This window comes from Sylvia atricapilla, chromosome 16, assembly GCF_009819655.1.
Source record: "Sylvia atricapilla isolate bSylAtr1 chromosome 16, bSylAtr1.pri, whole genome shotgun sequence".
Classification (NCBI taxonomy): Eukaryota; Metazoa; Chordata; class Aves; order Passeriformes; family Sylviidae; genus Sylvia; species Sylvia atricapilla.
The window spans coordinates 1335759-1352330 of record NC_089155.1 but is presented as its reverse complement, the minus strand read 5'-3'; the positions used below and the strand labels follow the sequence as shown (position 1 = coordinate 1352330).

Below are 16572 nucleotides of genomic sequence, written 5' to 3'. Positions count from 1 at the left end.
TAATGTAGAGGGACAGGGAAATGTTTATGTCAAAGGGATTTGATTTTTGGGTGGGAAGAGTCTATAATGTTGAATTGTATAATATTGGTTGTTGAATGGCAGTGCCGCTGTGTGCCATAACTGCCATATGGACAAAGTGTATAGATTGATCCAGGTACACCAGTCATCATAAACTCCTGATGCAGTTTGCAACCAGTCCTCCTGCCCTAGAAGACCTCTAGGATGGATGGAATCCACAGTCTTGGACTAAATAAACTCAATAGACATCTTAGAGGGACAGCCATTAACAATGGAAATAATACCTGTGCTTGTGTAGATATCGGTGTCTGTGTGTGTGTATATATATATATGTATGTATGTGTGTAGTTGGAAAGGAGTAGGATTTGGACATGATGTACATAGTGTAGAATAAGGGATGGGTAATGTCCTGGTTCCAACCAGGACAAGGTTAATTTTTGTAGTAGCCAGAGGAGAGTATGGCTAGAATCTGATGTGGATATGCATAGGGAGTGTCTGTGTGTCTGTAAGGGTCTCTTAAGCATCTCTCTAGTTTGGATTATAGCAGTCTGCTGACCTGTACTGAGATTTTGTGCCACTTCACATCATTTTCTGGGAACAGGGGAAGAGGTCCCTTCCAGGTTGGGGGGGCATGCGTGTGGTCGGGTTGTGTCAGGTTCCGCAGTGGGCGTTCACATGTGAATTTTTTGCCTCTCTTGTACACTTCTGTTAATGCTATTGGTATTATGGTTCATTTTCTTATCATATTGCAGTTTTCAGTAAATTGTTCTTATCTCAGCCAATGATTTTTACCTTTTGTGCCTCCAGTTCTCCTTTTGGTGGCAACACTTGATGGAAGAATACCATTCCTAAACTACAGCAGGTTCTATGCAGCTTCAGTTCAGGTAGAAGCCATGAGAAAGGTCATTAGAGTGCCCAATCTGCAGCCCAAATTTGGCTTCTGGGAACAATTCAAATGGCTATCTTTGCCACTCCTTTGCAATATGAGGAAGCCTGCGTGTATTCATAGGAATTGGATTTGTGGATGAAGAAGTGATTCTGGAGAAACTCTTGTAGTTCGTTCTTGTATTAGCAAAACAGCTCTTTCTGCTATGTAGTGAATGTAGATTATCCAACTGAGGATGTATCCATTGACAAGAGAGGGCTGTGTAGTTAATGTGTAGTTAGTTAATACTTCAGTACCTGTTGCGCCAAAGTAGGAGTAATGATTAAGTTTACTGGTGACTTTTAGTTGACAACAGATAAAAAAAATTATGGAGAAATCTGATCTGGGTGTGCAGAGTGAGTGTCTGTGTGTCTGTAAGGGTCTCTTAAGCATCTCTCTAATTTGGATCACAGCAGCCTGCTGACCTGTACTGAAATATTTTCAGATTAAATTTTTGTTCTAAAGGTATTATTCTATTATGGGGATACTGTTGACTGTAGAAAGAATAGTTTTTTAAACTCTGAACTACTTTTAGTCTCAGAATTCACATAATTTTTATTTCTTTCCTGTAGTTATACAGCACTGTTTGGAATGTTTGCAGCAACATAAACAAGTTTCTTGGTGAGTATAAGCGTAGATCCGTTTTCTAATTGTGGCTTTTCTTTAAGCTTTTGACATTTTGCTTTAAAATTCAGGTTTTGCTTAAATACTATCCACAGTATCTCTTCATGACTTATCTTGAATTCTTGTATTCTTAAAGGCTGCCATTTTTCCTTAAACTGAAAATACACAATCTCTAATATTAGAGTAGGTTTTCATTAATATTGCTTTATTTAGGAAAAACCTGATTTATTTTATGTGACTTAAACCTTTTTCCAAATTCTTTTTGTTTGTTGAGTGCTTGTTTTTTATTTTTATCTTTAGTGTGTTAGAAGAAAAGAGAGAGGGAACCAGAACAGCTAAATGGGATATGATCAAATGACTGAAAAGAATTGTTTTCAGTAATAGCTATTTATTTCTTTAATTGCACTTGGTAATTCAAATAGATTCCATTATAGAAAAAAGTCGGGGTTTTTTTCTGTTGAATTGCTTATATTAATAATTTCTGCTTCCATGTTGGTCTATCCCAGTCTTGGCACCAGTTAAAACTGACAGCACAGTTACATGAGACTTATTTTTGCTGAGGGGATGAAAGTAACATTCTCCAGGCCCTGTAATCTCACGGAGAGAGTGAGAATCTTGTTCAGAGGCTCACTCATGTAACACCTTTTCAGTTTAATCAACACCTACTGTGGGAAAGTTTTGGTTCTGCCTGAGGAGAAGAACTGTAGATTTTTTTACTGGTGTCAGTTCTCTTAATCTACTTGTATAAACTAAAGAGAAAGTAGGAGACTGAAATCAAGTCTTAGGGTTTGAGGGAGTGTCAGTGATGAGGAATCAAGTATTCAGGATTCTTGTTACAGTGATGTTAAGCATCAGTTCAGGATCCAGTTTCTGTGTTGTGTGACTCAGAGTTCACCTATGTAGTTGTTAATTGGATCTGGGAAGCTTTTAAAGCAAGTAAGTGCTAGTGAATATGTAGTTGAGGATGCTACATTGTGCAAATAAGAACTGCATATAGTCCAGTGTCTTGTGTGAAATAGGTCTTTTGGATAGAAGAGGGAGAGTGATGCAATATTCCTTGAAATACTGAAGTACCTGACCAGTGTCAGGTCTTCCTGTCCAGTTTAAATCTTTCATGTTTCTGCTACTGTTACTTAAAAAAAAAAAAAAATCCCAAACCTGAAAACTTGCCAGAAGATCTAAGCATTGTGGTTTGAAATAGTGGTGTGAGGGACATCATCTGAAACGTACGATCATATCTGAAAACAGTCACTTACCTGTGAAATGGTACACAAAACGATCATGAGGCAGGAGCAGACATCCTTGGATGAGCATAAGCTGTTCTTGGGTTAACATGTTTAGCAGGATTTTAGATCTGTTTTTATGTATAGGGTAAAACACAGTAAGGCATACTTCATGGCAGCACTGCTAGGCAGAGGGCGTTTTGTCTGCACGGAGTAGAAGTCTCTTGTAATCAGCCTCCCAAGTCAGTGCCAATACAGTTTTTAAGTGATGTTTGTGAGACTTCCACCTAGTCTTCATAAGATGCCATTGAGATTGTGTACTATAATTGTGTCTGTAAATACTGTTTTGCAGTCTGATATCATACCTTTTCTCATCTGCAGGTGTGTGGTTTCAGCACAGCATGGCTGTGGTCATCCACTTGCAAGGTGTTCCGATTGCGGTGGGGATCATGGACTTCTCTGGATTGACCATCCCTGATTGGGGCATGCATATTGTAGGGGGTGAACTGGGTGAGGCTTTCATCGTTTTTGCCACTGATTGAGACATGAGGCTGGTGTCATGGGTGCAGATGATAAAAGTAAAAGGTCAAAACTAGCTATTGCAGAGAGAAAAAACCACCTGATGTAAAAAATGGGAATGAACTTAGTCCTTGGCCGTTCAATATGTAGATGTGCCAACAGATTTGGAGCAGTGGTGCTGGAGGAGATGACTGAGTCAGTCTTAGCCTTAGGCTTTGTGGAATCAACTGTAAACATGCTTTGTCCTATAAGGAAACAAAACAAGCTTGTGTAGGAGTGGCAGTGCTGCTTGCAGTACCGCAGGTCAGGAATATCTATGCTGCATCTCCAGGAACACAAGACAGTCTCTGGCTGGTTGCTTTTACTTCTTGGTTTTGCCAGTGCTTTTTATTACCTCTCCTACCCTGTAGTCCTGTGGAATCGCCACCAAGCTACTGAGTACCTCCTAGGAATTGGGACAGCAATTTTCAGTGTTATGGATTATATTTATACAAACTGTCAAAGTTGACTTGGCTCCTTTATCAGGTCAGAGAACTATGGGGTTTTTTTTATGGTGTTCCTCTTTTTATCTTTATTATATGCTTATGGCAGAGGGAAGGAAATCCCTGGGTTTGGCATGGATGCACAAAAGAATGAAGGAAACAGGCTGAATTTTGGAGGTGAATTGCATTTCTTCTGAGCTGCTTTATGAAGCAGCGCTGATACAGAATGAAGTTTGAAAGTGGGGCAGATTTCAAGGAAGGGGTTTTGGTGTGACACTTTGTAAAGGAATGGTTTGATCACTCTGCAGGGATTTGGAAAAAGCTTTCTGCAAGGCTGGGTGTGGTTTGGAAAAGGCTGCAGTGACTTTTCGGCTTCCACAGAGGAAATGGTAGAGGCTGTTATTAGTGAAAGTTTGCCATAATTGCTTGGCTTTGCTCTGTCTGATAATATGAAACAGATTTTCAGTTTCCAAAGGAGCCCACTTCTGTTGGAACTTGGTGATATACCAGGTTTGGGGCTCTGCAGTGACAGAGCCTAAAACTGGAGAGAGTATGAACAGCTGTAGATGAAGGTGTACAGCACCTGCGCTGTTAGCAGAGAAGAAAGCTTGTTTTACAGGTCAAAAATTGTGATCCCTGAGGGGATCAATATTAATGTATTTTCCTCTGCATTGCCCTGAGATAAGTTTACTTTCCTCACTGATATGTGTCTGAATTGTTGAGTAGTCTTTAAAAGTTAAATTATCTTACAACGACTTTGATGGAGAAGAAAAGACCCTCCTTTTTAAATAACATGTATTCTTTCAATAATATAGATTTAGAAACATGTTCTTTTGGAAGTAGTGGCTTGTCTAAATCCTGAAGTATTTGTTCCTGAAACAGATCTGGTCTTCATAGAGAAGTAAGAAGTTTTGGAATACAGCTCTTGGGGTAGGCCTAGTCTCCTTGTTTTAGTCATGGTCTTGAATGCATGGAATAAATGTATTCTCAGAGTTACCAGAGTGGAAATCCTGTTCGTGTGTCGATTTAGTTACCAAGTTAGTACCAGTTGGTTTTCTGGTGGAGAAAATTTTTAGGAAAGATGTTCTGGCAAAACATTCTTATTTCCAAGTTGTAGCTATGAATCTGTAGTCAGATCAGTCTGGGGTTGTTTGTTGACAAGCTGTCTTATTGTAGTTCAAGGTTTTTAAGCAGTCTTTGCTGGAGAGGGCAGAGGCCGAAATACAAAATCTCAAAGTAGGCTAGTCCCTGTGTTCAGTGCTTGCTTTCTGAGAAATGAAGTTATCAGTATGGTCACGGTCATGCTGGTGAAGCGTATTTTGGCACTGCCTCTTGGCCTAGTTTGTGCAGAGCCATGTCATGGTTCTCAGTAAAAGTTGTGTCTCACAGTTTCAGTCTTGCTCCAAGGCTGGGTATTTTGGGGTAAAACTGCTGAGACCCTCTACTGAGTAATTTATCTCATGTAATGTTCTGCCAAGGATACATCTGCTTCAGAAAGCTGTTCCATGAATTGACTGCAAATGGAAAAGCCAGCCTGCTTTCATGGTCTGAGGAGCAGGACTTCTGGGTTGCAGTGCAAGTTGTAGGATGTGAGAGAGAACCCAATGCAGCCCAGGTTTTGTAACTTGGGAGGGGAGCGAATGGGCGACTTGGGAGGAGGGGCCAATGATACGAGATTTTTTACTCATAAAATTTTTTCTCTTTCACCTTTGTGACCTACTGCCTTCTAACAAGCTTGGCCGAGTTAGTGAAGTGCAGTATGCGTGTGCTTTGACTCATGTTGGTGTCAGCTGACTAGCTATGTTCAGATTTTTGTGGAATCTGCTCCTTCCGTAACTCTGGTTACATGGCTTTGGCTGTTTCCTTCAGATTTCCTATTAGTTGCGATACTCATAGTTCTAAAATATTTGACTAAAACAGTAGTAAGACTTTGCTCACCAAAACTGATGTGTTTATGGAAGCCATATTGTGTGTGATCTCCTGACTTCAGTCAGGAGATTTGTATGTTCTTCTCCAGCCCCATGGAGGTGAGATGAATCCCTGGCATTCAGATGGCAGCTCTTACTGAGGAGGACCACTCTAGGAAGCTGAAAAAATGTACTGAGGCTGCCTCTGAGAGTATGTTGGCTTTGCATGTCCTTCCTTAGTGAAAACGAAAAATAAGCTTAGTAGGGAAAGAAGCACCTTGCCGATATCATGTCTTCTACAGGTGTTAAGCAAAACCTTTGTCTGCTCCATGTTTGAAGAAAGGGGTGTTTTAATGTTGCAAATCTGCAAAGAAAATAGTGAATATTTGAGGTGTGGGTGGATAAACATCTTAAAATTAAAATATGCTTTGCACTTGCTGCCTTTTTTTTCAATTTCTACATTCTGATGCAACATAAACTGTAAAATTCCAACTGTTTTAAGTTTTTCTTAATTTCCATTCCCAATTAGAAGTTATGGACTCCCACCCCAACTATTAGAAGACTGGGCTGATTCAGATCCATGCTTTGTGAACTCAGTCTGTTATTGGATACTACTCTAGGCAATTAATTTTTTTCAGTTGGCTGAATATTTTACCTGGTGGCTGGAATAATTTATCTTTTGCTGTGAATCAGACTTACAGGCAGTAGGGTTTTTTTCCCCCCACATACCCTTGCAGGTCACTTCAACAGAGCTTAGGAAGAGTCTGAAAGCACTGCTTTAGAGGAGGGCAGCACATGAGCTTTTGGTAGAGAAGTTTCTTTGCGATTTGGGCTGTCTCTGTGGCCCACCCTTGGCAAACGGCCTGGCTTAAGAAGTGTGAAGGAGTTGCATTTCCCTACTGTAGAAGCTTCACAGTATTCCTAAAGATCTTTGATTTCTGAACCACACTTGAAATTAGAGTATTTCTTCACAATGTTAATCCTTTTGTAGATGTAGTTCAGTTGATACCATTGCTATTTATGCCTTACTTGAACCAAAGTGTTGGTGGCTTATTTCTGTGCATCTCCTTGTTCTTATAATGCAAGACTAGAAGGTTTTTTATTTTAACTCAAATCAATTTTGTTCATCTGTAATTGAATCTTCAGGACACAGCCTTACTGTAAGGACAGTGATATTGGATAAGATTTACTTGTATTTTTGGATCTTGTGAGCTTGAAGACTATGGGAGTGGATCATAATTTGTATCTTAAAATTGTGGAAAACAACTCACAAAAAAACCCGGGAAAAATAGCTGTTGACCAGACTTTTTCACTACGTGTATCTTGAGAGAAACTACTAGAGCAAGATTTCTTAAACTTTTATATTATCTATTGGAAACAAATATTAATGAAGACTGTTTTTTATTTTCTGGTTAATATGGTGGAGAAGTTGGATGAAAGCAATGCAAATAGGCAAGCAGTATAGAGCGTCTTCTAAAATTGGTTAAAAGAAACTGCATCTTTCTAATGTCTTTGAACTTTATTGCACTTGTAGTGATGAGGTAACACAGTGTTCTAGAGTGTTTCATTAATGTGCTAGCTGTTGAAAGATTGCCATTGTGTTTGTTTTGCCCACTTCCTGTTTACTTGATTCCTTGTTTTCATCAAAACCGGGAGGGGGGAAAATATTATGAAACTTTCCTCTCATTTGTGAACAAACATTGGGTTGCATGGCTCTTAATTCACCTGAACTTGGATCAATGCACAGAGGCTGAGCTTTACTCTTTCATGGTCCAGTAGCTGCCACTTTGGATATGCTTTTGGAATCATTCTGCACACTGTCACCTGGGAGCCCTTGTTTAAAAGTTAATTGCCCCCTTACTTTCTGCAAACCAAAATTACAGCAGTCCCTTAACATCTGGCTTCTGGGAATTATAGTGCATAAGCTTATTTTGTGTATGTCTTGATTAGTGATTGATATTTAATTGCATTTTTCAGGGGAATAAAATCAGCAGTGTTGATATTACAAAATGACAAAACATCCTCCGAATAGAAGAGGGATCAACTTTGAGGTGGGAGCCCAGTTGGAAGCCCGTGACAGATTAAAAAACTGGTATATTTTTAAACCCATTCATGTTATATTAACTTTAAGTCTTTAATATCTTAAACATTTTGTACTGATACAATATTTAAAGTCGTAGTCATTGGTTTGTAGGAAAGTAGTTAATTTGTAAAAGTTTATATACCAGTGACTGAGATGGGCAATAGATGCTGATGTGTTTTACTGGCCCTCCAGAAGTGCACTGGTGTTGTGTCTGGGAATAGGACTGCTCCTAAATCTAGTTGGACTTTAGGCTCTTATTCTCCTGAATTCATCCTTTAAGTTCTGTGCTATGCTTAATATTGCAGAGCAGATATTGCAGAAGAATAAATTCTTTGCGATACAGGATATCCTTGCTGCTTCCTTTCCTAGTGCTGCTATGAATTCATAGGCTCTAAAATCTGATTGAATTTGTTAGGCCTGTGCTCCTGTGAGGGTAGTCAGCTTTAGAATTAAAGAACTGTGTGGGGAAACATGTTCCATGCTAACAAGTCTGGTCTAGTGCCTGTCTTGCAGCCCTCAGCTGTGAGGAACAATACTTTTATTCACTAACCACTGCATTAGGAAGATGAAAAAGAGCCTAAAAATTACTTGGGCTAACTTTGGACTTTTTAACTCTGTACATTTCAGGTAGTCAGCTCAAAACTTAGCATTTAATAATTCTCAATGAATGAGACATCAAATGAAAATTGCCAAAGACGTCTTAAATACAGAAATTAATTTGGTTTTGTTAGCTCCCGTAAATAACATCTGTTTTCAGAAATCAACTGTAGTTGATTTTTATTAAGAAGTCTGTGTGGGTTATATATGATTGTACTTAAAGCTCTGGAACCTGCCAGCTGGTGAAGTGTACAAAGTCAGTATTGAAAACCATCATGGACATCTCAGGAGGACGATGTACTGCCTTAGACACAGGGGGCTTATTCCAAAACATCTTGGTTGCATGCAGAGCGTGTTGTCTCCAGGTAAAAGGACATTGGAATTCTGAAAGTGAGAAAACATAGCTCTTTCCATAAAGAATGTAAAGTGTGAACATTAAATCCTATTCACACGTTAATCTGGCTTACCTCTGTAACCAAGAGTTGTGTAGGTAAGCACTGGTCTGAACCTGCCTGCATTTACAGTATTCTTGAGTTTTGTTAGTACAACAAAAAAATTTGTCAGGCTTACAAAAATAAGATCTGGAAGACTGTCTGTAATGTAGGCTCTTTAAAGATGCAGTTTGGTGTAGCTGGTGTTTGAATAAGGCTAGTAACTTGAGTCCATGACTGTTATCCTTCTGACATGTTTGCTCAACAACAGTGTCCGAGTGTATATAACTCTAGCATGGGAAAACTTTGTGGGAGGAATTCAACAACCTGCTCTACTTTCTGCATATCCCTTGGCTTAAATTTGAATTTTGGATATGCTCATTGTTCTGTGTTCTTTTGTTTTTGTAAACACTTCATCTTAAATGACTTTTCATGCACACAGGGCTTTGCTACTGTGGTCTCACAAATTGGTTATGAACTCTCCAGTTCGGACGTCTTTTGTGTTCTTGCTAAGCTTTGAATCCTGTAGTGTGTGCATTTGCATTTTCAGGTTTTCAAAATCAAAATTTTTAAGAGCTGGAGGCTTAGCAAAACTGTCAGTGCTGACATAACTCAGTGGGTGTGGATTTGTGGAGCACAGCAGATTGGGTTTTTTTCTCTGCTTCTTTCATATGCCCTGTGCAACTAGGTTTGGCTACAGTGCACCCCTGTGGGGGCATAGGATTTTTTGTTTGCTAATATTTGCTTTTCCCACTTCTAGACCTTTGGAGGTCCAAACTTTTCTTGTGTCTACTTTTGCTGTGTTGGCACTAAACATAGTCACACGTCTCCTGTTTGGTTAAAGTGCTGACTTTGATTTCTGTTCTCAGTGCTAAATACATCAGTCAGTTCATGGACCACTATTGGCAGTGATGCTTTGGAAAACATTTCATGTCAGAGTGTCCTGTACTTCTCTTTCATGTCAGTGGCTTGTGCCCCAAATTGCTGGTTAAATACTTCCGAAGCGTTGGGATGTGTTCTCAATCCTAGTGAAGAAAAAGCATTGTATGCCAGCAAAGTAGTCAATGTGGAGCCTGCTCCTTGTCCAAGTGCAGAGTGAATTTTGCATCTTTACTGCTTGTCCCAAAGGTTGCTTTGTTGTATTTGGAATCATAGCTTATTGGCAGTATGCTGCAGTTCCTGGTGCAGTTGTTTGTCATGTCCTATACTCCAGAGAGTACAGTGAGTACAGTTCTTAGGGTTTGGGTTGATGCATCAAAACTGTCATAAAAGATTAGTCTGGCCTCAGGTTGCTATAGGGAGAGAGCCTCTGTGGATCTGAAAGGTCTCTTGGTGCATAGTGCTGGAGTTCAGAGGATGAGGAAGGAGGACTGCTGCAGTAGGGCCGCCCTGAGTGGAGGGATCCCAGAGCAGTTGCTATAGCCATGAACGTGGGCATGCTGTCCCAGCTGAATTGACTTTCTGAAACCTTTTGCATTGGATCATTTAAACTAATTGCGTGGTGGCTGGTTCCATCCTCTCTTACTGAAAGGAGGATGATTGCACTGGATGCCTGCAATATGCAAATAATGTTACCTTTTGTTACCTTGCAATGACACCTCCAAGTCTATGGTCTGAATAAAATGCATGTGAAGAGGCTTTGGATTCTGGTCAGAGCTCTTGAGTAATGCTGAGAGTACTAAGATTCATATTGTCAGTCCCGTGAGTTCAGTTGTTCATGCTGTCAGGAATTGGTCTAAGTACTGAAAAGATGAACCACTATAGCTGTTGTCTTTTACAGTGCTGGTTTTCCTCGATGCTTCTTTTCCTCTCTGTGTTGCTTTGACTGCACTAAGCTTGTCCTTTCCCAGTTCCAGGGGAGTGAGGGTTTATAGCAATTCTGTTTTGGTATGTAGGAAGAGAGAAGGGAAACAAACTAGTCCAGGGAATTTCTAGATATTTACCTCTTCCCAGAAGAGGATAATTTTACATTTGTCTACCATGAACCCATTTTCATACTGTTTGCTGTGCTTTGACAGCTGTAGTCTGAGGTTACCAGTCATTGCTAACCAGAGTCTAATCTGGTTTTTGAGCTTTTGATTGTCACTTACGTTCTTAGAAAACTAATGCCAGCAGTTTGGGCATCTCAGAGATTTTCCCTTACTGTTTAGCCAGTTCATAAGTTCTTAAAAGGTGTGCACTTGTTATTCCTTTCAAACTGAGCTAGAAAACTACTTGTTTTGCCTTGTGTGTATGTTGCAAGATGTCTCTGATTTCACAGTGTTTCAGATAATTATTTAAATCAATACCATTTGGGAATTTCTTACCCAGGATCAGCTGATTGAGTCAGCTGAATTCTTCCTTTGTGGTTCTCGAAAGGATATGTTGAGCTACCCTGGAGGTATCTCAGTTGTACTCTGAGGCCTTAACCAGGCTTCAGCAATTGGCCTTTCACTTTGTGTGTCCTCCCATAGCATGGTGGGTTTTTTTTTTATAAACATATCTAAATTTAAGTTACCTCTACCCTTATGTTCACAGGCTGTTTGGAGGAAGTGTATGGATAATGCTCTCTTACTCTTCTGTATAGATCTGTGAGCACTTACGCCTGCTAATGTAGTATGCTTGCTCAATTCTGTGGAAGATGTGGAGGAAGGAAGCTTGGCCCCTCAGTGTGTGGTACTTAATGGCTGTTGAGGACTTGTGAACCTTTCTGCTTTGTTTTATAGCTGCCAGTGCTCTCATCAAAAGGAAGGTGGTGTCTGATAGGAGTTCATGCAGAAGTCTACCACAACTTCTAATAGGTTTACTGTTCCAGTCAAGAGCGCTGAGCATATGTTAACTGATGTTTATTGCTGCAAAAGGAGATGATGTTCAGGCTTTGCAGCATGTTCTCTGAGAACTGAGAGCTCTAGCTCAACCATACTTATTCAGGTAGACTGAAATTTGGTCTCATCGTCAGATAACGCTTTTCTTGATGATCTTGACTCCCACCGGTGAAGTTGGATACATGCAGATGACACTGATGTATGATTCTGGGGTGACAGTTCTGGTGGAGAAAGTTCCTCCTTTTGCTGGATATGAAACATGGAGCGGTCTTGCATCGAGTTAGTTGGCTCTTGTAACTTGGATTTGTCTCATCTTAGTGGTAGAAGGCGGATTGTGCTTCCCAGAGGTGGCTTGAATGGGATTATTAGATTGATACTGAGTCAGCACTCTGTCCTTTTTATCAACTTCCCTCTTCATCATTGAAAATCTAGACAAGTGCTAAGTGTACTGCAGTCCCAATGGCAAGAGCACCCTTCTGGCTGCTCTCTTGTTCAGAGGATCTGAGATTTTTAATCTGTTTTTGCTGCACTTAGATTGTAGGGAATGGGATGCTGATTTTTGTCATTACCTGTACTCAGTGATATCCAAAAATAATAGGTTTAATAGAACTAGGTTGTGACTGTGACTATTGCCCCCTCATGAACTTGTGGAGGACAGTACTTGAGTTACCTAAATATAATGTGTCTTGACAGTCACGGGAAAGAATTTTTTTTTCCAAGAAGCTAGTAACCAGTTAGAGATGTCCTGGCCATAAGTATCTCCCATTTGAGTTCCTCTCCTCCACAGCCTTTGCTGCATACATTTTGGTAATCCATTGGCATGCACTAGTGGCATAGCTTGACGCGTGGCAGTGAGTGTTAGGCAAGGCCTTAGTCTGTAGCTGTAGTGTAAGTCTCTAGCATGGCCTGTTCATAGCTCTTTGTGAAGTCGTGACTGGAAGCGTGTTAGATCTGTTGGAGGATTTCAGATGTAGGTAGATTTGCTTTCCCCTTGTGTAGGGTTGTAAAATGGTAGCCTGGGTTGCATTTGAGTCTTAATTCTTGTATGTCTAGGCTTGATGCTTTCAAGATGTCACTTTTTTCTACCACTTGTTCTATCTTTCAATGTGGTTTACCAGATAAAGAATACTTGTGGATTTGAGTTTTGTCTTCAGCCCGTTGTTCAAGAATTCACTGAGGCCTTGCCTTTCTTCAGAATACTGAATACACTGACAAATAGAAAATTTCTCTTGATGCTACTGTTGTGGAAGGGGGAAAGCATTGTATTTGGAATGTTACCTTCACTTGGGGTAGTGAAATAGCTGTAATTCTGAAATACTGAAGTTACAAATTACCAATGCAATTTAAAGAAATACAGTTTACAAGGTCTTCCTGGCTAGAAACATCAGAATTTGATTCATCTCAGATTCTTCTACTTCTAATGTACTAAGAAATCTATATTTGAAAATCCCAGGATTTTGCAGGTGAAATTTAACTTTGAGAATCTAAAGCTTAGACTACGTTTAGTGTGCCTGCTGGGTTTTTGCTGTTACATTGGGTAGATGATCCATGATGCCTGGTGATGGATATCTCAGAGAAGTGAGTGTATTGATCCCCAGGTGTTACTCTTGATAAGAGTGAACTGAAGCTATTGGTTTTGTAAAAAATGACATTTCTAGATGTAAGGAAGGACTTTCTGACTTCTGAATCAGTAGTTAAATTTCTTTTTCCACCCCAGACTAAGAACTCCTTAGTTGTCTTCTTTTGCTTCAGCTAATGTTTGCATTTGCTGTTCAGTTTTGGATTTTCTTATGTGCTTTGCTCTGTCATTATGTAGCATCTTTATTGCTTGTATAAGTGGTACATCAAATTAATAAGGCTGGTTTGTTTGTATAAAGTGTCTAAGACCGCTTACCTTATTCTTAATTAAAATATTTTAATCTACCTTTGACCAGGTATCCAGCACACATTGAAGAAATTGATTATGAAGAGGGGAAAGTACTTATCCATTTCAAGCGCTGGAACCATAGATATGATGAGTGGTTTTGTTGGGACAGTCCTTATTTGCGTCCCCTAGAGAAGATACAGTTAAGAAAAGAAGGATTGCATGAGGAGGAAGGTTGTGCAGTAAGTAGAAATTAGAGGAAGTTTGTGTGTGTAACAGTTCAATGTGCTTTTGTATGAATGATGACCTTTAAAATGCTTCACTGTTTCTGTGTTACCTGCTCTGTAAATTTTATGATATTATTTAAACATTAGAAAGCTAGTAGTTGAAAGGTTTTAATAAAGTTGTATGTTTCAGTAATTCTCAGATGAAGACACTTCTAACTACTGTTTTGTAGGGATTTCATATCAATGATCAGGTATTGGCATGCTGGTCTGACTGTCGCTTCTATCCAGCCAAAGTTACTTCTGTTAACAAAGATGGTAAGGACTCCTGGTTTTGTCATGCTTAGTTGTCATGTATTTCTAATTGTGCGGAAACCTTGTTGTTTAGGTGGAGAAGTATTATATCAGATGGAAAACAGCTGCAAAAAATTGCATTTTTTATTCTGTGTTTTAGACTGTCATCAACTTCTTGCCTTGTTTATGAGATAAAAACTTTCTGCTGCGATAGCCAGTCAATAATTACTTTAAGTATATATGTGGGAAAAGTTGTTTCTTAAATTTGTTGTTATTGCCTGTAAACTGCAATAAAACTTATCGTCAGAGCTGCAAAACCCCCTTAAGAATCAGAAGGGAAGGGAGAACTGTGAAGTATTAGTTCTAGTGCTGGGCTTGCTTTAGATTGTCTATGTTGTAAGATCAAGGAGAAAAGGGCTGTGTAATTATATATTGGAATATTCCACCAAAAATATTTTGGGATTTTGTGAGTAAGGGGCATCTGAGGAGCAGCTCCAAGATTAGACATGCACCTTTATTTTGACCAGAATTGTTTTGGATAACTTTGCTGTATCTCTCTGGCCTGTGATAGGAGCTCTGCATTGAGGGTTCCAGCAACGCAGGTAAGGCAGCTTTTGTCTAGAGCTAATTGTGCAGCTGGAGTATTGGAGCTGTTAGCTGATGCTGTGTTAAATAACTTCTGATCTTTGAACTCAGGCCTTGTTTTTGTATTTTAGGTACATACACTGTGAAATTTTATGATGGTGTAGTTCAGACAGTCAAAAACATTCATGTCAAAGCTTTTTCCAAAGATCAGGTAAGTATGGTGTTTGTGCAGCTAGTGTATTCTTAAATGAGCAGTTCAGGTGGCTAGATTCAGTGAATTATAAAACATGAAATTAATGGAAAACCTTCACTGCTAAGGTACAGTGTGTCTGAAATGAGGTCCCTTAAAATGAAAAGGGAACTTAATTTCCTCTTCATTAAGGGAAATCCCTTGAAATGAAATGTGCATCTTTATGGTATGATGTGCAGAGCTCTCAGGTTCTTTAAATGCACCTCTTGGATTAAAGAAGTCATAGGTATATAAGTAAAATGGATTTCTAAAAGTCATTGGAAAATTCAGAATGTGCATATTAAAGCTAGTGGGATGGTTTTGAATCATGCTGTGATTGTTTTACCTGTTCGAGATTACTTTAAATAGATATGTCTTAAAAATAAAGCAGTGACAAGTATGGAGTGGACAGAAACTATTCTTTCCCAAAGTAACTGCTTAATATTAATGAGACTCTTAAGGAAGATGGCTATTAATCTTTTGCCTCACAACTTTGAGAAGATCAACTTTTTTAACTGTTCTTTGTTTTTATTCTGTGTTTGGCTATTTTACCAACCCTTCACCTGCTCAGTGCAGTGTGTTCAATCTTCAGCTCATGACAGTGAGTAGTAGCAAGCCATTACATTAAAAATAATAAAAACTGTCCTGCTGATGCTGAGAAGGAAGAAGTGCTGCTCTGTACTTCCATTTTCATGTACAGGCATGTAGGAAATTCTGACCAAGTTCTGGTCTTGAGTAACTTGGTTAAAACTTTTTAAATACTTGCTTCAGAATAATTTTCATTACAGGCAGAGTTTTAAGTTTGATCTCTTGCCACATATTCTTGTGTGCTAAATGCCTGTGGGTTTTTCTGTCATGCTCTCTGCCTTTAGTTTTCTGAAACTTGTAAGTTGAGCAAAGAAATAGAATCTGTTCTCCCAGCACAAGTCTTAAACACAGATTCCAGTAATGAATGTCAGTGGTACAATTCAGATTTGTCACTGTTGTGAAGAGGTATGCAAGTCCTCCAGATTTCTGTATCTGCCAGGCTGGGAGGGAGCAAAATTTCACATTTGCCACAAAGTGCCCTTAATAGTTTTTAAATGGTTATCATCGTGTGGGGTGGAAAGTTGGCTAATGCTCACAAGTGAACTACTGCAGAATCTTCATTTCCATGAGAAATTTTTTTATGATATTTAGCATTAAATAAATGGAGTTGAACCATCAGAAGAAATATTCTGCATAAGAAAACAAAAATATTTTGTCTCTCCTTTAAAAGTTGCATTATTCTGTATAGCTCTGGGAAGGTTTTGAAAGGAGATGGAAGGAGTTTTTGGTTTGGTTCTTTTTCTTTTCTCCTTTTCTCCTTTGTCCAAGAAGATTTCTCATAGCCCAGGAGAATGTCTTAAGTGATGCTAGAGCGTTTCTTCCATCCTTTAATATAAAAAAGCATAAAGTGAGAATCTCCTAGTGAGCTCTATTGATAGAACCAGAAGTAAAATTAAAAAAAACAAAACAAAAAACCGAAACCAATATAAAAAAAAATCAGCACACCCCCCCCCCCCGCCAAATAAAAAAAAAAAAAAACACAAACAAAAAACATGAAAACAAAAACTTGAGGCGCTGGAGTGCTCGAGAAAAAAACAGGTACAGCCATAGTGTAGCAGCATGTTGGAAGTGGAGGGGAGGTGTCTTGTTCCTCTTCTTTAGGAGGAGAAAGTGGAGTCATGAGGGCACACATGGCTCATATCTTAGTACTTGTTAAGGAGGAAAAAAAAAGTCTC

The 16572-nt window shown here is 39.2% G+C and overlaps 1 protein-coding gene across 4 annotated transcripts in view; it reads left to right on the top strand.

The window, feature by feature from the left end:
- Positions 1–16572, top strand: part of PHF20 (PHD finger protein 20) — a 67814-nt gene that overhangs the window by 7581 nt on the left and 43661 nt on the right. For 3 of the 4 annotated variants that reach the window (XM_066330534.1, XM_066330530.1, XM_066330533.1), the window contains exons 4-9: positions 1516–1564; positions 3172–3300; positions 7676–7790; positions 13548–13719; positions 13935–14019; positions 14712–14791. In XM_066330534.1, the coding sequence (XP_066186631.1) occupies positions 7708–7790; positions 13548–13719; positions 13935–14019; positions 14712–14791 (420 nt within the window). In that variant the 5' untranslated portion in view covers positions 1516–1564; positions 3172–3300; positions 7676–7707. The remainder of the gene's footprint in view (positions 1–1515; positions 1565–3171; positions 3301–7675; positions 7791–13547; positions 13720–13934; positions 14020–14711; positions 14792–16572) is intronic. The other variant, XM_066330531.1, reaches the window with a different exon arrangement.